This window comes from Falco biarmicus, chromosome 3 (genome assembly GCF_023638135.1).
Source record: "Falco biarmicus isolate bFalBia1 chromosome 3, bFalBia1.pri, whole genome shotgun sequence".
In the NCBI taxonomy this organism is placed as follows: domain Eukaryota; kingdom Metazoa; phylum Chordata; class Aves; order Falconiformes; family Falconidae; genus Falco; species Falco biarmicus.
This window is the reverse complement of record NC_079290.1, coordinates 13,075,083-13,102,292: the sequence shown is the minus strand read 5'-3', so window position 1 is coordinate 13,102,292 and position 27,210 is coordinate 13,075,083. Positions and strand designations below refer to the sequence as shown.

General features: G+C 46.4%; 1 protein-coding gene across 1 annotated transcript in view; it reads left to right on the top strand.

Annotated features, from left to right (window-relative positions):
- ZC3H3 (zinc finger CCCH-type containing 3) overlaps positions 1-27,210 on the top strand; it is a 186,700-nt gene that overhangs the window by 58,739 nt on the left and 100,751 nt on the right. Inside the window, exon 4 of the mRNA XM_056330599.1 lies at positions 22,063-22,213. Within this exon, the coding sequence (XP_056186574.1) occupies positions 22,063-22,213 (151 nt within the window). The remainder of the gene's footprint in view (positions 1-22,062; positions 22,214-27,210) is intronic.

The following is a 27,210-nucleotide window of genomic DNA, read 5'->3' as shown; positions in this document are numbered from 1 at the left end:
ATTTGTTTCCAACTGCAAATGGAAACTTTTCTTCTCTATTTTGTTAGCAGCTTCAGCTATAGCAAGATTAGTTGGGACCAGCTGTCTTGGAGGTCTGAGCTTTCCTTATTGCGATGTCTCTAACTTTATTGTTGATTTCAGGAGTCAAGAAGGCACCTCTTTGCTACCTTTCCTAAAAAGCTGGCTTGGGGTTGTCTTTGTGCCTTTATGCTAAGGAATCATGGCTGGAAGGACCTTGAATCAAAATTAATGCACAATCTCATGTGGTGTGGTACTTATTTCAGATCTCCTAATGAGGAATGGCTTGCTTGAGCCACCCAAGTAGCCAATGGAAATTTCTTTCTTGTAATCCTCCCTTATGTTTTCAATACCATAAATTTAGATGACCATAAGCCCCATGTGGTCTTCAACCAAGCAAAGGTCTGGTCATCATGTTTCTGTGGTTTAAGCTCCCTCGCATTGCACCCACCTCAAAGAGGGCTGTTTATTTGGATCAGACCCGTGAGAAGATTTCATCTCTGGTGCAGGAACAGTGAGTTTGGCTCATTGGGTCCCACAGGACCCGGTGGTGTCAGTTCCTGCAGCTCTGACCATGGGATGGGGTGGTGGGGTAGAGTTTGGGTGCCTCTCAGTGCCATGTAGCCCCACACTGAGCATCCAGAGCTGCATGTCAATGGAGTGCAGGAGGGTCCTTTCTCCTCTAGTACAGATGAAACCATGGTCTTTGGGGAGGTGGAAGAAGTGGATGTGTGCCAAACTCACCCAACTGTGCACTCAAATGGGCAATCCAAGCAAATAAACCACACACACTGATGCTTGTGCATAGCTTAGGCTATGAAAATACTTTATAGTAACTTGACAAATCCTGTAGCTGCTTTAAGCAAATTAGGGTGTTTCTTTAAAGCAACAGCAGTGTTCTTCCTCCTCCCCTCACCCCTCCAAACTCTCCTGAAGTTGTAGTATAAGAGTTAACACATGTATTTAATGCTGCTTGTGTGCAGGTGGTGGCATTTCTGAGTCTCTGGTGGCAAGCCACACATGTACTACTTCCAAATAACTGATGGCAAAGTGGCCCCAACCTTGGTTTTGAGAGTGGAGTTTCTGAGGAGCAAAATCCTTGCTTACCATGTAAGCTGGATTTGGGAGCAGCATCTATCCCCAACTTTGTCTATTGGAAGCAGCTCAGATAAAAGGGTTTTTCCCCAGTGAAATGAAAACTGAGTTGGAGAGAGGTCTCCTTGGTGAACATGCAAGTGGGGATGTTGAGAGAGGTGGGCAGACACAACAACAAACTAGTCTTTGTTCCTTGGGAGAGAGCTCCTCCTCTTCAACCCGTTTCCCTTGGAACAGCTGAGTCCCTCCCTGGCTCTTATCTTCTTCCCTTCGTGCCTCTTTTTATGGCTCAAAAGTAGCTTCTCATCACCCCTGGACTATGGTTCCCTTTCTTTATGCCATTGGGAATTCAGTACCACATCCCCAGAGTGTCACATTCACTCGGGACTGTGCATTTGTATTCTAGAAGACTTCTCTTTGGTGCCAACCCATAGTTTTGTCCAGTCCTTCTCTGGGAGCAAAATGAACTGAACTGATGGATGATGTGTTAGATGGAAACAGGTCCCAGTGCAGTTTGTTGGCTGCCTGCAGCAGCAGACATCTGCATGGACAGAGATGCTGGCAGTACTTACATCTTATCTCTGTGGTTTTTTTGGGGGGGATGGTGAAAAACAATGCAATCTCAATAGCATCAAGTGGGCACGAATACTTCCTCCATTATGATACTGCAGCTGGAGATGCTGGGTTTTCTGCTTCTTTCCCTAAATGCAGAACTTTGACCCTAGGGAAGAAGGGAAGGACTTCACATGGATAAACTGATGCTGAGCTGGCAGTCTTGCATGTCGAGGGTGCCTTGGGCTGCTACCTGCCTCCAGGATCAGCGTTGGGTGATTTCTGCCTGTCATAACCCCCTGATTTGTTTACGTGAGCATTTCCATGCAAGGATGTGCTCTTGGAGCATCATTCTGGTGTTAGGTGCTAGTTGGGATGATCTGAGTACGGCTTATGTGCTAGGAGATGTGTGAGCTGGAGGAGGCATGTTGGTTTTCCCAACCAGGGAAGCACCCTACAAACAATAAACTTCCAAAAGTCACTTTGAAGGTAACGAGCTGGGATGGAAAAGGCATGGAAAAGGCACCTAAGTGAAGGTGCACACTCTCGTCTTCTTCCTTCCCATCCATTCTAGGCTTTGTAGAGCAATGGGTAAAAGGGGGCGGGGGGGGGGGGGGGGGGGGAACAACCCACCCACAATAATCTATAGCAACTGTCACCCAGCAAACTACTCCCATTTCATACAGATAGGTTAGGTGTCAGTGCACGATCGATGGCTCTCGTACAATAATTATAAAAACTAGCGGGTTGTGTTGCTTGAGTGAGTTTAAGAAGAGTAGGGTCTCAATCTTTCCTCTAATAGGGCTTTGACAGTCCGCAGCGCAGAGGCTTCGTCTTAGTCTGACAGTGTTGTCATTAAACACCAGGTAGCGTGGAACAACAGAGAACACGGGTTCGGAGCGCCAGGGAACATGCGGCTTTGACAGGAGTTATTTGTCATCAAGGAGCTGCCCAAACTCCTCAGCCTGCAATACGGACGGCTGCTTAAAGTGACTTATTGCCCCTGTCTGTGGCTGCAGTTGTGATTTGATAATCGGTAAATGTTTGTCAAAGATGAATTCCCTCCCTGATTCAGTGCTGTGCTGGAAAAGCAAATGAAAAGCAAGGAAAAACATATTGAATGGATTAAAGACTGGGGCAGGATGAGGATGACAGAAACAACAGGTTTCCCAGCTAATTTGCCCTCCTTCCTTTAGGGAGGTAAAGCATCAAGGCTCGGGGTGCTGCTGCTTTGCTGGTGTGGTGGGATAGAAGCTTGCTGTCAGCACGGGCATGGGGGGACTGGGAGAGCTGCATCCATTACAAGGGTGGTTTTTGCAGGTTTTGCAGTTCCTGGAGCTGCAGGATGCATTCCTGTGCTTGGTCTCAAGGAATTGCAGATGGGTGGGGAGCAACGGTCATGTTCTCCTTTGCTTAACCACATCGTGGTGTCTCTGGCTTTGGCTCTGTCCTTCTTTTGCTGGTCACTGTCCTGGAGGTCTGAAGAGTAGTTTTTTGGTAAGGAGAGCAAAGTCTTAATTCTTTCTTTCCACCCATGTGGTGCTCATCAGACCTTGGCAGAAACTTCCTTTGGCAAACACGTGTGCGCATACTCAGTGGGTGCAACAAGTTGAAACCTTTTGTTTCTTGTTCAGATGGATTTGAGGCCTGCCCGTTGCCTGCTTTATACAGGAGTTTAGAAAGGAGAATTAAAAGGACCTTAAAAAACTTGCTGCCTGCAAAGTTTTCCTCTGTTCTCACAGAGTTTATACAAGTTTCTCTGCTGATGCTGGAGTTAGGTCAGGGTCTTTTTAAATGGATAGTTAGCAAAGGTAAAAGCTGGGTGGCCTCTGGTTTGATAAGTGGCTTTGAGGGTGGGGGAATACCTAACAGATTCAAATTTCTCCTTGTTAAATTAAAAAAAAAAAATAAATTAAGTCAATCCTAAAGCATGAATGCAAATGGATTTCCAGCTCGACAAGTGCTCCCTGTCGTTTCCTGAGGCAGAGCCACCTCTCTGTGCCACAGCAAGGCATTAACACGAGATCCGTGAACCCATTTGATTATAGCTGGGGTTTTTCTAGTGTCTGAAGTGCTGAAAACGATCAAGAGCAGGAAAAGTGGAGTGATTTATTAGACTCATAAAAATTCATACTTTGTTATTCCAGTCGTCTTCCATCTGCAGCTTGTTAGAACGAGAACCCCTGGCAGCTCCTGCCGCGAGGCCGGGGGGAGGAGGGCATTTATCAGCCTTCCTTCTGCCATCCCGCTCTCATTTAGAGAAATGGACCTGGCTCCTGGAAACACATTAATAATCATTCACTGAAGGAAGGGGGAAAAAAACCCCACCACCCTCTTTTGTTATAATAATAAGGTTTGTGTTTGAACAAGGTCCAATACTCCAGAGACCCACTCAGGCTCTTTAACATGGGCTGTAGCCAGGAAAAGTGTTTAGTGGATTAAACATGACCACCTCTCGCTGGTCCCATCAGGGAGGTGGATAACATGGTGTCTCCCTATCCTTAGCAGGCTCATCTGTTCCTCTGGCATTTGGACGGGACCACCCTGGTGCTTCTTGGCAGCGGGGACGGCTATGCAGTGGAGCTGAGTACCAGTGGGTGAACCCCAGGGTAGGGATGTGTTGCTCACCCACCAGCTGCTGAGAGTGGTAGCATGGTTTCAGGATCATGCACCTTCTTGTGTTACTGGGAGGCAGGTGAACAGGTGATGTGTCCACCTGTTGCCAGCAAGACCTTCTTGAAGTCCATCCATCTCTGCCTCTCTCTGTATTTTCTGATCAGAGAGAATAAACCTAGATATTTGCTAGTGTTTCTGTTGCAGATTAAATATTGATACTAAAATTGTAGAACTGAGTCAAAGACACTCTGTTCTGCCCATTATTCTCCATGGCATCCCAGATCACCTGGCTGCAGATGCTGGTGTTGCTCTGAAGCCTGCTGACCCAGACTTCTTTGGAAAGCAATATAGCTGAACCTTGCGTGGGTAATCAGGCAGGCTCGTGGCAGCAATTTGGGACAACACAGGTAGCCATCATGGGGATATATATTATTGTCACTCACTGATGTGTCTGACAATGCTGTAGCCATCAGCTATTTGCTACAGCTTATCCAGTGTTTGCAGATTTGGCTGCAGCCAAAATTAATGTGAAAATCACTGAGCATCTCAAGGAGGCAGGGAGCTGTGGAAGAAGCACTTGGTGGCTCCAGAAGCATGGCCAGACTCTGGGAAGTGATTTCCACCTCGCCTCACTGCACTTTTGATGCAGGCTTCAGTGTGACAGTGGTCCTCATGGGGCTGGCCTTATCTTTATGGACAGAGGAATGGAGATACGACCGCACATGGCTGTGTCCCAGTCCTTCCCTGGAAAACTGTAAAACTTAATCCTTAAACACAATCCTGCCGTGATTGTGAGGGATGCAAAACCCTGAGAGCAACCAGATGGTTTCCTGCTAGCTGGAGGTAGGGGAGTGTAGCCGTGATGTATAACATGCTGACAATTGGTGTGTAATGGGCTACCAATCATCAGTAGAGATCTACCTGTATTAAATCAGCGTTAGCCTTTCCAGGACCAGGAGACATACATCATGAATCTTCAGCACTATGTGCAAGATTTAAATGCCTAATTTAGTATGATAAAACTCCCCCGTGGTTTGGTGCAAGGGAATGGTAGTGACAGTGTCACAAGCAGAAAGTCTTTTGCTTGTTAGGTTTTTGTGGTGTGCTGGTTTGGCTAGCATAGGGCTTGTGGCAGCTCCCGAAAGCAGCACCAAGGACTTTGTGCTGCTCTTCTTGCCAGATCTTGCAGCAACGCACTGTGTGACACCTTATGTTCGGCAGCCCCAGTGAGTTGTTAGCAATTACCTTTCCTAAATGGAGATGCTGGCCCTGAACATCTTTAGTCTGGTGCTGGCAAAAACCCCCAAATGAAACCAGACTCAATAAACCTTTATATGCAGCATCTCAGCTGTGGATGGAAATGGGGACAGGAGGCTGCAGCCTGTGCCTGGGATGGGAACAAGCAGACACTTGCTGTGCTGCTTGCAAATGTGCAGTATTCCCAGCACGTAGCAATAAAAGTTTGCATTTCCCCCTGTTCCTCTTAAAAAAAAAAAACACGTCACCAAAAAGCCAACCTGCTGAACCACCAGAAGTATTACATTCAGGCGACAGATGATTAGCTGTGACGCTTTTCTAAAAGCAACACCAATATTGGGTGGGCCACATTGGCAGATGGGTCACAGAGGGCATGGGTGGAGGAGACAGCAGAGGAGTTAGGGTGGATGAACCAGATGGGTGGGTTGATCAGAGCCTGGTAGACAGGCTGATCAGAGAGGCAGATGAGCTAATTTTCTCAGTGTGAATGTGTGTAGAGATGTACAGTACAGAGGCAGGAGTCCCAGCTCCCAGAGATGCACAGTGATGTCTTTTACCTTGTGCTTTACCTTGTGCCGAGGAGGTACTGTGATCCTGCTCCCTAATCTCAAGAAGGGATTACCAACTCTGTGCAATGCTGGGTGGTTTCCTTCTAATGAACTTGTTCAGCATCCGCTGCAGCAGTGGACTCAAAAGCCTTTTGCAAGGCTGATCCTGAGTGTCTTTTGCAGCAGCGTTTTTCCAGGGAGCATCTTGGAGCTCTCCGACTTTCATGTCTGCTTTGCTTTCTGCTGCCTCCCTGTCTCTCCTGTCACACTTGTTGCTGATGTTTCCTCGCTGCTAGTATTCTCTTTGCTACGCTATCCCCTGCTTTTCCAGATGTTCTCCTCCTCGCTCCCTTTCTCTTCTTTTTTCTCAACAGCCAAGGGATTGCCTGGTTCCCCTATGACGTCTCCACACATGGTGGGACTTGCCTAAACCTTTGGATTATTTCTAAATAGGGAGTGAGAGATGCTGTTTTCTTTCCTTGTGTTGTGCTATAAGCTTTGTCACTGTCTAACAGCCTTTAAAGTAATCCCAACGTAAACATCATCTACATTCTGCTTCAGAGCATCTCAGTGTTCACTTGGATTAGTATGATGGGTCCTGGCCAGCAGCTGGAGAAGCTTTAACCATTGCCACGTCCTGTGGGTGGTATGAGATGCTGCACAAGCGATGCTGCTGGTGGGTTCTTGACGTGGTGAAGTACATTGCATCTGAAGAGGAGGCTCAAGGAGGGTCTTGTCAATGTCTGTAAGTACCTGAAGGGAGGATGCAAGGAGGACAGAGCCAGGCTATTCTCAGCAGTGCCCAGTGACAGGACCAGAGGAGACTCCATCTGAACATCAGAAGACAGTTCTTCACTGTGAGGGTAATCAACCACTGGCACAGGTTGCCCAGGGACATAGTGGAGTCTCTGTCCTTGGAGATACTCAAAAGCCATCTGGACATAGTCCTGGGCAGCTGGCTCTAGTTGGCCCTGCCAGAACAGGGAGTTGGACCAGATGATCTCCAGAGGTCCCTTCCAACTTCAACCATTCTGTGATCTCTTTTCAAATAATTTTTTTTTGGATTCACTAATCACAAATCAACCACATTTTGAGAAAGTAAGCAATTAAAAAAAAAAAAAAAGGTTGAACAAGTGGGAAGATAGGGACAAGCTACTGAAGAGTCCAGCTGTTGTGATGAACATGAAGCTTGTTCTCCAGCACTGGAATTTCTTCAGAGCAACACTGCCCAACCCTACCTGCTGGTGACAGTGGATCCAGGCCCATACCAAGGCACATGGGTGTCAAAATGTATGGAGAAGATATTGGAGAAACGTGGAAGCAGCAGTCACCCTTCTGCCCTGTGGTGGACACCACTGCCAGGTCTATCACCTCTCATCCATAGGTCCACACCCAGGCAGAGGTGGCAGGATCAGCACGGGGTTTTGCTCTGGGGAGGTGTATGAGGCCAATGAGCTCTCCCCGGTCTCGGTGCAGGGCTGTGCACCCCCTTATTCCATACCATTTACATTGTGCCACACTTTCCAATGCAATCTCATTAACACTATCACCCTTCCCATCCTTTGATATAATACACAGACATCATTCACCTAGTCTATGCACCACCCCTGTAAAAATGTCTATAAAATGTCCACAAATGTCCACAGAATGTCTACAAAATGTCCATTGAGTTTGTTTAGTCTATGAACACGATCTCTTATGGTGGTCACTCAGGAGAAGAGGGGTTGAGTGTTTTATGGGGTTATCGGGCATCAAAGCCAGCTCAGGTTGGGTCACCGCTGCACTTGCACTGCTTGTCCTCCAAAGGTTCAGGTGGTTGCTGCTATAGTCATTCCTATAACATGAAAGTCAAATCATGGGTTAGAACAATTTAAAGGTATATCCATTACAATCTCCAGCCCTGGTCCTTTCGGACCACCCCATAGGGTTTAACATTGCAATGAACTCCTCCCCTTGCCCCTGCTCTGGCTTGGACTTACCCACAGACTGCAACCTGCTCCAGGTGGAGCCTCAGCTACGAGTCACAGTCTCTCCAGGGGTATCCCTGCTGCGGCATAGACTCATCCACAGCCACAGTCACTTCGAGGTGCATTTGTTGCAACATGGCCTTATCCGTGGGCCGTGACTATAGACCTGTTCCAGTGTGGCCTTACCCACAGCCACAGTCCCTTCAGAAGTAAATCAGCTCCAGCATGGCCTTATCCCTGGCCACAATCCCTTCAGGGCTGTACCTGCTCTGTCTTGGGTTTATCCACACACTTTGAAGTGCTCCAGCATGACCTCACACACAGCCACTGATGCTCCAGGGTGTACTTACTGCGTCACAGACTGATTCACAACCACAGATGCTTCGAGGTGTACCTTCCCCAGCGTGGACTTGTCCTTGGGCCACAATTCCTTCAGAGGCATACCTGCTGCAGCACAGACACAGCCATGGCCACAGACACTCTGAGATATACCTGCTCAGCCTTGGACTTAGTCACGGCTACAGGGGCTTTGGGGTATCCTGCTCCCACTTGGACTCATCCACAGGTCACAGTCCCTTTGACTTGAGTTCACACTGGAGTTCCAGCCTGTCCAGTACAGCAGCACAGAAACAGCAGCGATGCCCTGGCCATCTGGCAGCCCCAGCGCATCGCCATGGCTGTTATCACAATGTTCCTGGGCACAGCACAGGGAGATGATAAGCAGTACAGCAGTACAGCAAGCAGCAAAAGCAAGAAGCAGCCACTAACGAGCACTAGACTAATATACAGTAAGGCAAGCAAGCCCCATGGTAAGCACAGAAACCTGCCCCTGAATAGCTAAACAGCAATAAAACATTCCAATCAAATCTGTTGTTACCTTGAACCCTTCGTGCCCCACGTTGGGTGCCAAAAAGGACTGCCATGGTTTAACCCTGGCCGGCAACCAAGTACCACACAGCCGCTTGCTCACTCCCCCTCACCCAGAGGGATGGGAAGGAGGATTGGAAAGGAATGTACAACTCAAGGGTTGAGATAAGAACAGTTCCATAGTTAAAGCCAAAGCCGCGCATGCAAGCAAAGCAAAGCAAGGAATTCATTCACCACTTCCCATGGGCAGGCAGGTGCTCGGCCATCCCCAGGACAGCAGGGCTCCATCATGTGTAACGGTTACTCGGGAAGACAAATGCCATAATGCTAAATGTCCCCCCCTTCTTTCTTCTTCCCCCAGTTTATATACTGAGCATGATGCCATATGGTATGGAATACCTCTCTAGCTAGCTTGGGTCACCTGTCCTGGCTGTGTCCCCTCCCAATTTACTGTGCCCCACCCCCAGCCCTCTCGCTGGCAGGGCCCAGGAAACTGAAACATCCTTGATGTATAAACATTACCGGGGAACAACTAAAAATGTCAGGGCATTATCAACATTGTTCTCACATCATAGCCAAAACACAGCACTGTACTAACTACTAAGAAGAAAATTAACCCTTACCTCAGCTGAAACCAGGACAAGGGAGAAGGTGCTTGGCCTGACTGTGTGAAGAGGCAAGAAGGGTTGATGTTCAGCAGAGAACTGGAAAGTTTTTAAGAGTCATGATGGTTTTGAATTGGCTCTTGAGTTTCTCAATGAACATTGAGCTGTGTTTCACTGGTGATGATGAGGTTTGCTTTGACATCTGGAAAAAGCCATGCAATCAAATGTTATTCCAATTCCTATCATGGAAAGATTTTGTTCCTTTCCTGGTGTGTGCTTCTGCCATTCTCTGAGTCAGTCTGTTGCCAAAAAATCCTGATGAAAAGCTCCTAATAGTAGTTGATTGGGGGAAGTGTTATTGCTTGGTCTGTGCCCTGCAGCTGGGAAAATGAAATTGTTCTCATGTTTGTTTAAATTTCATAATGAATACCTTTGACTGACCACTGCAGCCTTTCTTGGGAAGGTGGACATGGTTGCTGCCATGACTTGAGGAGGAAGAAGTAGGCAGTCTGATGAATGGGGAGAATAACGTTGTTCTAATATGAAAATAAACTTTTTCTGAGAGCTTGGTAGGGTTTGGTTTTATTTGCCATTTCCAGAACAACAGGATGGGGTTGGTGTCCTGCGACTCTGAGCTTGTGTGTGATGAGAGCACAGGAACAAGGCTTTGACGACTCGTTGGGCCTAAGCCAAGCTGGGACGTAACTTTTAATTCTCCTTTAACCATGTTCAATGGTATTTCCATGCTGAAATGTTTATTTTCTGGAAACAAGTTTCCCCAGAGTTATCTCTAGACTTCTAATGAATTAAAGTTAAAAGTTCTAATGAACGATGTTAGCTTGGTGAACTTGTGATAATTGTTGAATTATGCAATGGTTTGGAAGGGACCTTTGAAGATCATCTGTTCCAACTACCCTGCCCATGGCAGGGACATCTTCAAGTTGATCAGGTCACTCAAAGCCCTGTGCAACATGGCCTTGAATGCTTCCAGGGATGGGGCATCCACAAGTTCTCTGGGCAACATGGTTCAGTGTCTCACCACCCTCAGTGTAAAATATGTTCTTCTTTATGTCCAATCTAAATCTACCCTCTTTCAGTTTAAAACTGTTACCCCTTGTCCTGTCACTACAGGCCTTGATAAAAGGTCTCTCTCCGTCTTTCCTATAAGCTCCTTTTCTATACCGAAAGGCTGTAAGGAGGTCTCCCCAGATCCTCCTCTGCTCCAGGCTGAGCCCCCCCAGCTCTCCCAGCCTTTCTCTGCAGCAGAGGGCTTCCAGCCCTCGGACCAGCTCCGTGTCCCTCCCCCGGCCCCGCTCCAGCAGGTCCCTGCCTGGCTTGTGCTGGGGACCCCCAGCTGGACGCAGTGCTCCAGGGGGGTCTGAGGACACACGAGTAGAGGGAGAGAATCCTCTCTCTTGACCTGCTGGTCACATCACTTGATTTTTCACTTGAAGCTGGGCAATGCTTTCCCCATTGCTCCCACTCTATATTTCCAGGAAACAGAAGTCCTGTTCTTTTTGTTTAAGGAATTTTGGGTACATACCCAAACACATGCAATTCATTTGAACGCTATATGTGGCTTTTAATACCTTGCCTGCTAAAATGGGTATTTCCTTACAGTTAATCTCTACCAAGTGCCACCATACCAATGCAGTGTGGTGCCTGATGGATTGCGTTAACTTTCTTTTCCTGTGGTCCATTCAGCGTAGAAGAATTAGTGAAGCAGATTTGCTATTAATTCCCCAAATGTTCCCAGCTGAAAGTGGCTGCCGTGCTAAGCAAATACTGCAAAGGGTTTGGAGCCCACTAAAACATTTCAGCTGCAAAGCCTGTGCTTCTCTTGTCCTCTGCGAATTGTACAGCCTGAACAGCAGTCTTGCTTGGGGTCACAGGTAAAGCACTTTTGATCAATTGGATTTATTTCCTATTAAGCAGCAGTTCATGATCATAAACCATCGTTTACATTCTGGCATAAATAGTCGTCGCTCTTGAAAGAGCTCAGAACTGAATGAGTTGAAAATTAAATTCCCCTCTTAAATCGAAGGATGGTCCTTTTGGAAGCTGATTCCAGTAGCAATATAATTAACCTCTTGCTGTGCCATTCTGTGTGAGCATATTGAACACGCTCTGTGATAATCATCTCGTAATACTGGTGTCTGCTTTCACACTAAATTCGTAACAGTATTACAGTAATCCCAAATCCTTTTGTTAACTCTAGGGACTTGGCCAAGTTGGTAGCCAGAATAGAAGGCATTGGAGCTGTGCAGCTCAGGGCCGACATCTTGCAGGTTCTTCTGGTGTAATGGGAAACACTAACAAAACAATTTGCTTTTGGGTGTAGGAGCTGTGGTGATGAAACTTGATTCAAGTTCACCCACAGATTTATCCTCGTTGCAAGGTCATTATAATCTGTTAGTAAAACTCTTGAAAGATCCATGCATGAGTTGGGTAGGTCCACAACTACTTCTGGAGCTGCACAGCTTTTTTTTTTAAGCTCACTGGAGGCAGGCTGAGCTCTGCTGGCTCTTTGTGACTCTTAGCTTTTAATTTGCGGGACCTTTCCTTTTCCTTGCAAAGTATGCAGTGTAGTTGCTACTATACACTTTCTGCTTCTGTGTCCAGTCCTCAAACCCAGCTGCTGCCCTCTTCTTTTAGTCCATCTTCTCTCTGTCTTTCTCAGTTTTTTCCTCCATTTGCTGTGTCCTTCCCATCCACAGTATTTCTCACCCAAGGAAGCATGTGGTGTTTGGGACAGGGACATCCCCAGGGGATTTGGGTGCCAGGGTTGCTCTGCTATCTTTGTACCCAATGATAAGGAGAAGTCTTTCAAAGAAAACAAGGCTTGGTGGAAGGATCAGTGTTTCTTTACATCTCTCTGTGTATACCATGGTAGTTCACCCTCCTGGTTTCAGGGAGGATGCTGTGGACATTGCTATTTTATTGGTAGCTGGCATCAGTGTTCCTTTTCATGACACTCCTCAGCAGCCCTAAACGTGATGCCTGCGGCATGGGACTGGCAGGTTGTGCAGGCACAACACAGCTCACAGCATCCGAATCAGCACAGAATCATGGAATCATAGAATGGTTTGAGTTGGAAGGGACCTTAAAGATCATCTAGTTCCAACCCCCTGACATGGGCAGGGACACCTGCCACTAGAGAAATTTGCTCAAAGCCCCATCCAACCTGGCCTTGAACACTCCCACGGATGGGGCATCCACAGCTTCTCTGGGCAGCTTGCTCCGGTGTTCCACCACCCCCATCGTAAAGAATTTCTTCCTAATACCTGATCTAAATCTTTCAGTTTAAAACCATTTCCCCATGTCCTGTCACTACAGGCCCTTGTAAAAAGTCCCTCTCCAGCTTTCTTCTAGCCTCCTTTAGGTACTGGAAGGCTGATGTAAGGTCTCCCCAGAGCCTTCTCTTCTCCAGGCTGAAAAACCCCAATTCAGCCTGTCCCCATAGGAGAGGTGCTCCAGCCCTCTGATCATCTTCGTGACCCTCCTCTGGACTCATTCCAACAGGTCCCTGTCCTTCTCATGTTGTGGGCCTCAGAGCTGGACTCGGTATCCAGCTGGATGCATGCTATCCTTCAGCTGCTGTTTGCAAAATACCTGCTGCTGGCTGCAAGTCCAATATTGGAAGAAGACAAAGATGCTGCCCATCTTAACAAAGGAGAGCAAAACTTAAACTAAAACCAGATCCAGCCATGGAGATGTGCTTGCAGAGCTGGCTCAGATCTCCCTGGTAAGACTCCAGCTGTTTGTGTCACTGCAAACCCCATAGTTCCTCAGCTCGGTGCTGCTCTCAGTCTCAATCATAAGTGCTAAAATATTTGGGATTGTGTTTTCTTTTAAAAAATAATGGAATCCCTAATGTGTGAATGGCACAACGTTTTAAAATTCACTGTGTTAAAGAAAAAAAACCACATGGCACATCCTGTCTTCAAAGTGCCTTGCGAAGTTTTGTTGCAGACCCTACAGCAAAGCCATGTCTTTGTATGTTATTTGGTTTTCCCCACAAGAAATTGAATTTAAGGTAGGCCTCAACCAGACCACCTATTTCACAGCTGGGAAAACAGCAATGGGAGAAGAAGGTGGGATGTAGGTTTTTTAATTCTGGGACTTTTAGCTTTCCTTCTGTTCTCACAGTGTGACATTGCTTCTCTTTAGAGATTAATTTTATGGCAGAAATCAAGATCTCAAGTCCTTCACTAATGAATAATCACTGAGAAAGCGTTGTTTCTGCTGCTGTAGGGAAGCAGATACACAAGTCTCTAGACTGACAATAAGGGCAATGCTTGGACCCCTAATCCCTGTAATCTGCTGTTGCAGCAGGATGGGAGCTGATACCTCCTTGCCATCGGAGCTTCCTATGGTGCTTTTGCTGTTGAGGTTGCTCCTGGCTGCAAACACCTCTACTTCTACCAAATCTGCCCTTACCTGCTGGTGTGGGCTCACCATGGGGGTGATGGAGGGACAAGGGTCATGCTTGGGATTTTCCCTGTATTTTTGCTATCTCTACATGCTATTTTGATGAGAAGTGGAGGGGTGGTGGGTATCAGAGCTCCAACATCTGAAGCTCATCTGCACAACTACCCTGCTCCCAGGAGCCAGCTGGATCAAGGCCTCTCAATGGCTCTGACCCTGCACACCCCTTGTCCTCCCATTGTGCTGCATATGGTGCAAAATAGCTTCTTGCCCAGACTATCTTGGGAGTCTACTAGAGATCCCTCCTGAGGCCATTCTTGACGAGATGGTGAGTTCCCAAGGCTTTTTCAGCCTGCAGAGCCTGTTCTGGGGGTGTAGTGGAAAGGTGCTGGGCTCAGTGGGGTGGTGACCACCTCGGCAAGGCTTAGTAAATCATTGGCTTGCAACATGAATGAGGAAATTTCTGTCTTCCTTGGCGTGCTCTTGTTAAACTGCTCTTTGGTAGCACTGCATGTGCCTCCAGTTTACCTGCAGTTAGGCAGTTTTGGGGCAGAATGGCTGCAACCAGCTCCTTTCGTGCTGGAGAAGTTTCCTGCCTCTGTTGTGGTTTTAAAATTTCCTTTTCTCCTAATAGTCCTTGATAACTTAAGCTGCATGTTTCCATTTCCCAAGTATTTCAGATACAAAGGACTGAGGAGTTTGCTGTGGATTTCTGTTATTGCTGCCGTTGTCTGGATTCTTTTTGGTTTATATTTATCATCCTGATATTGAGTTGTCCTGAAACTACACATCACTTTTTAGAACAGAACAGTTCAGTTGGAAGGGACCTATAGTGGTCATCTAGACCAACTGCTTGATCACTTCAGGACTGACTAAAAGCAGATTATTAAAGGCATTGTCCAAATACCTCTGAAACACTGACAGACTTGGAGCTTTGACCACCTCTCTAGGAAGCCTGTTCCAGTGTTTGACCACCCTCTTGGTAAAGAAATGCTTCCTAATATTTGGTCAAAACCTCCTCTGATACAGCTTTGACCCATTCCTGTGTGTCTTGTCCCTGGATCCCAGGGAGAAGAGATCAGGACTTCCCTGTCCCCTTCCCCTCAGGAAGCTGTAGAGAGCAGTGAGGTCACCCTTCAGCCTCTCTCCAAACTAGGCAAACCCAGAGTTCTCAGCGGCTTGTCACAGGACATGCCTTCCAGCCCTTGCACCAGCTGTGTTTCCTTCCTCTGGATACTTTCAAGGATATTCACATCCTTCTGAAATTGTGGGGCCCAGATCTGCACATAGTACTCGAACTGAGGTTGCACCAACGCTAAATCTGGTCCAGTGCTAGTCAGCAGTTGGACTGGACAATTGTTGTAGGTTCCTTCCAATTGGAACTCTTCTTCCTTCTTTTTCTTCTTCTTCCTCCTCCTTCTTTCTTCCTACTTCCTTATCAATCCAAATCAATCCTCTCTTTTGACCACTGGTTCTACTGTGTTTGATGCACGCCAGGGTGCAGTTTGCCCTCTTGGCTCTCAGGGGACACTGCTGACTTCTATTGAGCCTACAGCCCACCAGTACCTGCGGGGAAATGGCCTCACCCCCAGATCCTTTTCCACATGGCTGCTCTCCAGCCACTTCTCTGCCAATCTGTACTTGTTCCCAGTGTTACTGCACCCTAGGTGCAGGATCCGACATTTGTTCTTGTTAAACTTCATGCCATTGCCCAATGCTCCAGTCTATCTAGATCCCTCTGCAAGGCCTCTTGACCTTGTAAGAGTCAGCAGCTCCTCCCAATTTGGTATCATCATCAGATTTGCTAATGGTACAATCAACTCCTGCATGTAAACCATTGATAAGAATATTGAACACAGTTGGCTCTAGGACTGAGCCCTGAGCGACACCACTGGGACCGGTCACCTGCCAGATGTAGCCGTAGTTACTAAAACCCTTTGAGATATGCCATCCAGCCAGTTCTTCACCCATCGCACCATGTGCCTGCTCATCACAGTTGGACAACTTGTCTAGGAGGATGCTGTGAGGGACAATATCAGAAGCTGTATCAAAATCCAGAAAAACTACATCCACCAGTTTGTCATCATCCATGAAGCAGGTGACCTTCTCATAGAAGGATATCAAATTAGGACATAATCTTGCTGGGGCTTTACAAAAAGGAGATGCAAAGGGCTCGCTCCGTGCCTTGACGCTGGCCACCCTAGCCTCTGTGTGCTCCTGCAGTGTTCTGCTTAATCCTCTGCTTCCACACTGCTTGTTAACGTTTTAGTTAATGCTGCATGGTACAGGGCAGCTTCCCAACCTGTTTCACAGGTGTGCTCGCAAATAGGGATGCTCCTCATCTCTGGGCATGCCAGAAGAGCAAGGTGAGCTAGCAGCCAAGTGGTCTTGGATGAGAGACGGCTTTCCTCATGGAAAGGAGAGAGGTTTGGTCCCATGCCATCCCAGAGCATCACGGCATGTGGGTGATTTTCCTGCTGGTGCAAGCGCCTACTGCTGCAGCGTGGGTTTGCTTTGAGTAGCAGGTGAACAACAACTTTGTTCTGGGAGGTGAGGAGGAGATAATCGTGGGTTTTGCTGAATCTTTACTTCCAGGCCTGGAGCAAATCCCGTGGTAAGGGTGCTTGTGGGATTCTTCTTCATGTTAGAAAGTGTTTGCTTTCAGAATACCTTTTGGCAGATATTTTCGGCTCTTCTTGGAGATGTTTTTAGTTTTGAGTGCATGCTTTTTAAATCTCTGCTAGCATCAGAGCCTGTATCAGGAGTTATGACATACTGGTGGCATCCTTTGCACATTACTAATAGTCCTTAGCCCTTTATTTTTCTTCCTAATGGCTTGCTTTGAAAAAGCAGTTCAGTTTTATCAGAGGTTTTTGGCCTCTGCTTTCCTTTTTTTCTTAGTGGACTCATCCTGACTGAGTTAAAAGGGTCCCTTAGGGTGGCCCTACTGCATAGCTTTGCATCCCCGAGGTTTCCTCTGGAGCTGGGGACAATACTGGCATCATATCAAAGGCACAGCTTCTGCTCCCCAATTTGCATTCGTTCCCACTCTCATCTCATTTCCAAGTGCTGGAAGATCAATGTACTTGTCACTCACCACTTCCCTGGCTCGCCTCGAATTGGGGTTTAACAGTGGCAGTGGCAGCAGCTTGGCATTGAGCTGCCAGTGCCCCAGCAGAGGCTCATGCACTGTGAGGTTCATGGTAGCCAGTGATGCAGGGTAGGGACCTGGTAGAACTCAGGTCATGTCATGGCTCAATTACTTCAGGTTTTTTTTTTCACATTCCTGTGCCCTTATGGGAGGCTTTTTCTATCCCATATCCTTTTCCAAAAGCAGCAATAATCTTGTGAATTTGGGAATCTGCACTCCTGAATTTACCTTTGCTTATTTAACTTCTTTTTTCTCAGCAACAGGTGAACAAGATTTACTCCACCAATACTGCAGTTTCCCTAATCCACCCTGAGCAGCAGCATTTTCCTCTTGCTGCATGGACTTGCACGCTTGCTTGTTAGGGCTTGGTTGGCTGGCGATGCTGGCCCATCCCTGGAGAGCTGCCGTAACGGCACAGTCACGCAGACATAAATGGCTCAGGGTGCAGTGTTCCCCACTTTTGCATGCCAGCCCTGTGTGATTGTAGGACTGAGACTGTTGGGTCTGGTTTGATTGAGAAGCAGGCAGAGTTAGCTAATATCTGCTTCCTGTCTGCTCATTTTTTGGCAGAAGTGGAGGATTCTGATTTAATGAGAGCTTTTAAGGATGAAGGATTTGGAGTGAGTAACAGCAGGTCAGTGTTCCCCCTCCCCATTTTTCTTTCCAAGGGGGTAAATACCTGTTTTTACAAAAAGGTTTTACTTTTTTTGTTGAAACTTCCTTGCAAGTGATCTTAATTCTCCACCTTGTATTGAGGTTGGAAAAAACCCATAACTTTTAAATGTTAAAACGTCATTCATTTTGAGGAGACACAGAATACAAATAAGAGGCTATTTGGAATGGTTGAGGAATATAAAGCTTTAAGGTGCTTATATGTTTTAAGGATGCTAGAAAGCAAGTCAGGCTTTGTGTTATTTCCAACTTTCCTGCAGACATCCCAGGAGCCAGCCCTATTTTTGCCCTCTGTTTCAGCTTCCCCAGGGGTTCGATTCCTCGTACCTCTCACAGCAAAATTTAAGGATCCTCCTAACCATGTTGCATTCAACCCCTTCCCTAAAGGATGTGTGCACTGGTGGGTCCTGGATCCCATCTGCTTGAAACACTCTGGTAAGAGGGTTTTGGCAGCAATTTGCCAATCTCAAGGTCAGCATTTGAGTTTGCACCAGGATCTTTTCTGCCGGCACAGTAGGTGTGAGCAATGCCCAGGGGAAATGCACGGCTCCAAATAAAGCACCAACCTCAGCAGCGCATGGCCCGTTGCAATGGGCGCAGGCTGCGAGTCCTGGCTGATAAATGATGCTCATATCCCATTCAAATATGATGCAAGCAGTTTTTTTGTAGTTTGTCTTCCATTGCGGTAGTAAAGTTTTTAATTAGGAAAGCTAATGAGATCGATTAGTCATTAGAACTGACCTCTGGATCTCTGCGAGGAGTGTGCGTGTGTGTGCTGGGCTGATAACAGGGGACGCTGGGGTATTGTTTGTAATAAAAGCGTAAAGTGTTTGATTTGAGTGAAATGTGCCACGGGGAATACATCATGCGGAGAAAAAAAAATTACAACCCTGGGAGCCTGTAATGAAGGGAATTAAACCAACATCCTGTCTAAATAACATGATTATCTACACAAAACCCCTCAGCTAGCAAGTAATAATAGAAAACTGAGCTCTTCGGAGAGTCTCTTTGAGGAGGTGGTTAATGCTGGAGCCGTGCACGCAGGCACTTTCAGAAGAGCAGCTTCGGCATGAATACACCATCCAATTACTGCCGGGGAATAGAGTTTACCAGGTGCCAGCCCATTTGTACAAGGAGGAGGGGGGACGCCTGCAAACCATGACAATTTGGGACCTCTATTTCTTGTATGAGCTTGAGGCAGGGGATGATGTCAGGCAGGAGTTTGATGAGGTTCTGGGTTGATTAGTGGAAGCTAGAGCTTGTGGGGGGAGGATGGATGGAGGGAAAAGTTAATAATGTATTCAACAAATTCCCAGCTTAATAATTTTGTAAGGTTGGAGCAGCAGAGGGAAAGGGTCAACTTGCGCTGTTGCTGTCTGGGGAGGATGCGTGGTTGTGGCTCTCATCCCTTCCCCAGTGCAAAAGAGCTGCTTTGGGTATATGGTTGATGCTATTTCCATGAGAAGCTGGGTATGTCCATGCCTCCTGGGTGACAAAAGGGTCTCACAGTCGCCAGCCCTCACTGTAGCTGGGATTTCATCGTGTGTGTGCAGCGTTGGACCATGCAGGGGTTTGCATGTCTGTGCTGTTGTTGTTCCCACTTCGCAATCCTAAATACAGTTCTCTGAAGCAAAATGCTCCAATTTTGCCGATGCTTGTGAGCAATTATAATTGTAATTAGAGCTTAAACTTTGCAAAGGGCTTTAAACCCCCCTGTGATGGTGCAGTCACTTCCCTGAGGAATTTGGTCTGATACAAAAAGTCCCAGGACAGGGAAATGCGATGAAAACCCGTTTTCAGTCTTCTTCCCTCTCTCTCTTCTTGCCTCACCTCTAAATCAATAAGTGTCTGCAATTGCTCTGGTCATCAAATCATCAAAGGTTTGGATTGGAAGGGACCTTTAAAAGTCATCTAGTCCAGCTCCCCTGTTACGGGCTTCCACTGGATCGGGTCACTCAAAGCTTCCACATCTTCCACTAGATCAGGTCCCTCAAAGCCCTGTGCAATGTGGCCTTGAGCACTGCCAGGGATGGGACACCCACAGCTGCTCTGGGCAGCCTCGGCCAGTGTCTCACCTGTCTCAGTGTAAAATATGTTCTTTTTTATGTCCAATCTAAATCTACCCTCTTTCAGTTTAAAACTGATGCCCCTTGTCCTGTCACTACAGGATCTACTAAGAAGTCTATTTTTGTCTTTCTTATCAACACCTGTAGGCACTGAGTGGCCGCAGCTGGGTCTCCCCGCAGCCTCCTCTGCTCCAGGCTGAGCCCCCCCAGCTCTCCCAGCCTTTCTCCGCAGCAGAGGGCTTCCAGCCCTCGGACCAGCTCCGTGTCCCTCCCCCGGCCCCGCTCCAGCAGGTCCCTGCCTGGCTTGTGCTGGGGACCCCCGAGCTGGGCGCAGTGCTCCGGGGGGTCTCCCCAGAGCGGAGCAGAGGGGCAGAATCCCCTCCCTCACCCTGCTGGCCACGCTGCTTGGGGTGCAGCCCAGGAAACAGCTTTCTGGGCTGCAAGCACACATTGCCGGCTCGTGTACAGTTTTTCATCCACCAGTACCCCCAAGTCCTTCTCCCCAGGGCTGCTCCTGGGGATTGCCCCGACCCAGGCACAGGACCTTGCACTTGGCCTCATTGAACTTCATGAGGTTGACATGGGCCCACGAAACATCTGGGTTTATTTTGATTTCTTTTATTTTAATTGTTACTCCAAATCAACAGAAGCTCTGTAGGTTTGCTGGCATAAACTTCCTGGGTTTTTTAGTTTGTTCAACATTGACTGGTTGACTTAATGCACCCTTACTAGGAGTGTACTTTGTAGCACTGCTGGTTTTACGGATGATCACTGGTTGAGATGACATCATCAAAAGTCTGCTGCTTACTGCAGTGCCGCAGAAACTAATTTGCATGCTGGCATTATTTTGATGCATAAATTCAGCAGAGGTCCCGTATAGGAGTTGGAGGGATGTAGAAGAGTCTCTCTCAAAATAACACTTTGGTGTGAGGATGTGGCTTCAAGCATGATGCTAACAGGGGTTGGAGGTCCCATATGCTGCAGTGTGGGCAAGAGCAATGCCAAGTTAGAGCTGGCTGGGCTATTTGTACCAAACACCTTCCAAATTTTATTGCAGCCATATAAAAGAGATTATTTGCGTTGTGTCGTGAGCGTGCTCAGGGCTTTATAGGTGGCGCTGAAAGCTGTGAATCCCTCCATAAGCTCCTTGCTCCGTGATCATTTATCTTACAGTATAGTATCGAGGAGCATTGCAATTGTCATCTTTATTATGAAAATTTCCAGTGATTTATCTCTCATGGCAGAGCCTGCTTTTCTCCTTCCACCCCCACCAGCAATTGTAACTCTCTGGATGAGTTTGGGAGTGGAAATTCGTGCTGTCTAATCCTGAACCCAACACGAGATGCCAGCTTGCTTGGGAATGCACAAGAAGGAGAATATTCTCCGTATTAAACTGTAAAGTCATGGATGCCGTTACCTCTCTGCAGGGAGATGGAGAAGCTGCTCGCTGTGCTCAAGGGAATGCGATCAGCTCTAAAATGCATTTCCCTATTTTTTTTGTTTTGACACAGATCCAGCATCCTGAGATTACCAGTTTACTTGGGAAGCAACCTTATTCTCCCTTCTCTTGCAGAGACAAACATGGAGACGGTACAACATTTTCAAGGGAAATAATGATTCTGCTTTTCCCCTCTCAACCTTTCAATAATTTTAATTAGAGTATCTCCAAGAAAAACAGTCGGCCCTTTAAATCAGTTATAAAACCAGACGACTTAGTCTCAGCATGTAGTGTCAGCTTTAATTATCTGGGCAGTTATAGCTGTATGTTATAAAAGTTGGGCAATTAGATGCATTCCTTAAAGCCGTGAAAAAAATTGCTAGCTATCAAGTGGAGGAAAACCAGAGTCAAACATATAACTGTTAATTGCATGAAACATTCTGCAGAACAAACCAGAGTGTAGATCATCCTGCAAAATATGATGAAAATGGCAATGATTAAATGTGTAATCTGTTTCCATGTAGATATTGGGGATCAAGGTATTGTTGGTGAATACATAATTCACCTGATGGAGTTTTGTTCGGGGCTGGTAGAAACCAAATGCCCCCAAGCCCATCAGAGCCTTTCTGTTACCATCATCCGTGGTGGTCCCATGCCTAAAGTGCCCCATGGGTCTTTTTGTAGGTGCTAAAGAACTGGGTGTATGACCTACATTGATGAGGTCCTTCCTGTCCCATGCACCCCCAAATTTCAAACCCTTTTTTCCATTTGCTTTCTCATAGGAGCTAATTTGCACTTCTTAAGGAGCCCCCCTGCTAACAAGGTGATAAAGACACGATACAGGATAGTGAAGAAGAATGTGGTGTCACCAGCCTTATCAACCTTTGGCAGCACTGCTCCCAACTGGAAGACGAGGCGCCCTGTGACATCCAGGTAATTCTTCCATTCCTTGCATGCAGCTGGTTGGGATGCAGGAGCTGAGGGAGTTCCCACGCTGGCTCTGCGTTACAACTATTGCATGTTCGTTGCTTAATTTCTCTATTTGTTTAGCTGCTTCTACACAGGGTTTATTGACTTAAAGTGTAAAATTGTATTACTAATCACGTTAGACTGAGTTGGCGGCCAACAGCTTACTGAAGTCTGTGGCTTTGTATTTATTCCCTGTTTTAATTAATTGTTTCCATGAAGCCATTAAATAACCTGTAAGGAAGATGCAAAAAACACACAGAGCTTTTTACATCAGACCTAAGTGAAGTTGCTGCTTCTTTTGGAGATAGATGTGGCCTGTTAAATAAGGATGGACAAACCTGCTAATGAAGCCAGACCTTCCCTCTGCTTTATAATATTAATGTGTACGTTGGTGCTACAGAGGAGCTTATTGAAAGCATGTTGGAGGCAGGTGCTCCAAACCTACACCAGGAGGTAGGTGCAGGCACAAACTTGCTTCTTCCCAGGTTATCTGGGTGTGTGGAGCATCAGCCCATCCCTGTAGCAAATAATTTGGCGTGCCAGCACCCATGTGAAGAAAGGTGTCACTGAAGGATGGTGCCCTACCCTTGAGCCTGAGTTTTCCTAAATCAGTTATGCTGACATTCATATTTCAGCTACAAGCAAAGTGCAGCCTTGTTAGCTGCTGGAGATGTTACCAGAGAACATCTCAGAGGCCAAGACAAAGCCTGAAACTTGTGTGTAAGCAGAAAAGTCCTTATGGTAATTGATGCTCTAAAAAAGGCACTATTAGAACTGATGGTTTTGGTTATAACCCAGATTCTGGCTATTCTTAGGTTGAGAATGACTTCTCCTCCCCCTGAAATGCTGGTTTGCCACTATCACAGGCAGTATTTTGGGCAAAGAGAGCCAGCTCTTCTCTGCTATGGGCTTGTTTTATTATTCATTCCAGTGTAATGAACCTGAGGAGCTGAGGGATGCTGCGGGCTGTCCCCCACCATTGACCCCTCTGGCAGAGCAGTGACATGGGGCAGCATCAATGCCCTTCTGTGGGTGGTTTCTTCCAAAAGTTATTTCCCCCAGCAATGCCCCAAGGGTTGGTGGCCTTTATGGTGGGTGCTGTGGAGAGACAGCTGTGGAGATGGTGTTGATTGGTTTTAAGGCTTCAGTTTGTGTGATTTTTCCCTATAAGAAGTGAATTTGGCTTTGAGTTTCACAAATACTGGTATCTGAAGGGAGGGTTGGTTTTGGAAGACTTCAGGGTGATGGGCCAGAGTACCAGGTAAACAGGGAGATTTTAGAAAAATCTGTTTACTTTCAAACTATTCTTTAAAATATAAAATTAGGTCTGTTATTTTGTCTTGGTTTTTTCAAGCTTTTGGTTGAGAAACTCCTCATCTTGTGTAGTATGCTGGCCTTAGTTTCAAAGTCCATGTATGGAAACTGTGGGATCCTTTTGGGCTAATGGCTGATTTCCACCCAGATTTTTCACAGTCAATCTTACCTGCGCTGCCTCCTTTTTCTACACATGCTGCTTTTGCCTTTGATGTTTTCCCATGTGTTCATGCCCTTTTATCAAGTCCTGAGATCCACATGCCTCCCATTTACCCCAAAGGTGGCTGGTTTGCCTCCTCCAGTTACTGCTCTACTTGTAGGTGCCACCTCCATTTGTATGTTCTTGGGGCCAGCTTCTGGCATTTCCCTTTCCACAAACAAACCATACATTCTTTTTCTTGCTCCCTCATCCTATGCTTTTGCTGAATCAAGGCAGCATCTTACCTGCTGGTGAGAGTTATTGCTTGCTCACTGCTCTCAGGCTGCAATAGAAAGCCAGACCATCAAATAAGTAATTGTTGTGATTCTTCTTTGGCCCCAAAAGCAGCTTCTTTAAAATATTACTATTAATTTCTCAAAGTTCTCTTTTGCATTGTGAATGTACAAGTATGTTATGATAAAATCTTAAATTGTATTGCTTCGTAGAGGTTCATAATTTGCTGCTGGTAATTACAGCACCAGGTATTTTGTGTGCAGGTGATGATTTGTTTCTTGTGGCTTTAAATCTCTTGTTTCCTCCTGTAGTGTTGGTGTAATGCTGACTCTGGTTCTGGTCACTCCTGTAGCTGCAGTTGCTGATGTGCAACTCAGATTGCCCCTAATGAATGCATTTACACCCACAATGACATGCTTCTTGCCCTTTCCTGTTCGCAGCTCAGTTTGCTGCTGTTTTGGTCCTGAACCAGCCATTTTGAGCAAATCTCCCTCCTTTTATTTAGGTGGAAACAGCTGCTGCTTTCTGTTCTTGTTATAGGCAGTCCTGTTCAAATGACCCTTCTCTCTCTGTCACTGCCCTCGCTGCAAGTCCTGCCCATTTATCGGAGAGAAGACTGATTTTTGTTTCTAGTTTTTGTGATGGTGAAATGTTCTGCAACGAATCTGTTCGTTGTAGTAGTAGTAAAGCAAAACTACTGCTTTAGTGTCCCTCCAACATTAATGTGCCTCATCTGGGACCTTGAAAGAGAAAACGTGAGCCAGGCAAGGCTCGCCCTGCTCTGTAATTATCCCAGTTTTATTCCTGGGAGGGGAATTTGTATCTTGTACCTACTGTCTGTTGGTGGATTTGGTTCTGTAATGGCTTTCCCAGTGAGTGAAACGTGATGACGTTTTTGCTACTTGATGCTCTTTATAGCGAAAATCATCATGTCGTACTGTGACATGATATTGCCCAAAACTATTATCCCATTGATGTGCGAGCCTGATTTGTGAAAATCTTTCAGGCATTGGTTGTAAGGGAGGGAGAGATGGGCTTCTCATAGCCATATCAAATTTAATCTGGTGCCCCTTGATGATGTGCAGATGCACGTGTACAATGCCATAATAGATGACTAATGTGGTTGTGTAGAAAGGTGGTAGATGTCCCATCCCTGGAAACATTCAAGGCCAGGTACGACGGGGCTCTGAGCAACCTGATCTACATTAAGATGTCAGGGATGGACTAGATGACCTTTAAAGGTCCCTTCAAACCCAAACCATTCTGTGTTTCTATGGAGGTCAGCCTTAGCTAACAGAAAACAGCTTGTGCTCTGACTATTTGGCTCAGGTTCTTCCCTCACAGCTTGTTACTCCAGATCCAGGGCTGGAGCATCTCTCTTGTGAAGACAGGCTGAGAGGGTTGGGGTTGTTCAGCCTGGAGAAGAGAAGGCTCCAGGGAGACCTTATAGCAGCCTGCCAGTACCTAAAGGGGGCTACAAGAAAACTGGAGAGGGGCTTTTTACAAGGGCATGTGGTGATAGGACAAGGGGGAATGGTTTAAGCTGAAAGAGATTCGGTTTAGATTAGGTATTAGGAAGAAATTCTTTACAATGAGGGTAGTGAGACACTGAAGCACGTTGCTCAGAGAAGTTGTAGATGCCCCATCCCTGGAAGTGTTCAAGGCCAGGCTGGATGGGGCTTTGAGCAACCTGGTCTGGTGGAAGGTGTCCCTGCCCACGTCAGGGGGTTGGAACTAGATGGTCTCTAATGTCCCTTCCAACCCAAACCATTCTATGGTTCTATGATTTGGATGGCTGATGGATGGAGGGTCCACGGTGAGAACTGAGGAGGGCAGGAGCTTCAGGCAGGGGATTCAGGCAGGGTGAGAGCAGGAGTCTCCAGCTGCGGGGTGGTGGGTCTTTCTCAGCCGAGCACTGATTCTGCAGAGGAGCAACCTGTTTGTGCTGCCATGATTGGCTGAGAGCTCCCACTTGTAGAATAATTTTATCTGTATTAATCTCTGATTTCATTAAATTATGTAGTTTAGATCTTACAGCTGTTTCAGACAAATCTTGACAAAATGCCATCAGCAATTTAAAACAATTGTATTTTAAAGAAGCAATAAATCTCTTACTCACTCTCCCCGTTACCTTCTTTGTGTGTGATCAGTCATTTGGACTGTCTGGAGGAAGCATGTGGCAAATGCTTCTCCTCTAGTTTTTATAAGTGTTTTTGTTCCATCGTTCATAGCATCCTGTTGGACCTCTAGCAAGCAACAAGCTGGGAGCTGCTTTCTGGTGCTTTGCTTTTGCCAAGAAATGGGCAGCTTTGGTGGCAGTGGAGCACACTGTGCATGCCTGGAGCACTGGTTTAGTCACCTCCTCATATTTATCTTTTGGTGTTCATCATGCTGAATGGTCAATTATTTTTTTTTATTTTATTTTTGTTTCCTTTTATTTTTTTAAATTTATTTTTATTACCCTTTTCACCTTAAGCCAGAAGTGTGATGTTAAAAGGCTGGTGGTGCTACAGTCAAATGCTGCTCCCAAATTGGTTTCTAGCTGATGCTAAGGAGAAATTCCTACTATGAAATCAGGTTTTGAGGAGTCCAAAAGTGATGTTCAAGTGTTTTACACAGTTACTGATTTTTTCAGATTTAATGTGCTGCCATAATAAACTTCCAACAGGACTTGTGTTCTTCTCTGTCTTGTGAACTTGCTGTCGTTAAAGATGTTTATGAGATTCCCCCTTCTCTTTTTGAGTATCTGTGCTGTAGTTTGCAGCAAAAACCCTTGCTGGGGTATCCGGGACATTGCCCTTGTTGCTGAGAAACTCCCCCAAATCCGCAGACTAAGATGAAGAGGGTTGTGCCTTTGGGAAATGAGTGACGGGGAGAGTCGCTGCACATCTGGACGTACCCGGTGCTAATCCCTCCATGATGAGTTGCGTTCTCCCCTTATTGCTAGGTTGCATTAAACTTCGCCCTGCTGCTGACTTTTCTTAGAGGCAATAGATGGGAGTATATTTTAAATTAATTTTACTACACTTTTTGTAATATTTTTGTTTTAAACAGATTTATAAGCAACTTGGGGGCTATTTCTCCAAATTTATGAAGATAATTTTCACTCTCTTGATAAGGTTAAATTTACACCTGCTATTTCCATATTAATTCACATTGCTAAGTGGATCTAATTTTCTTCCGTTCTTCTATCTAGCAAGTGTGGCCTTTCCTA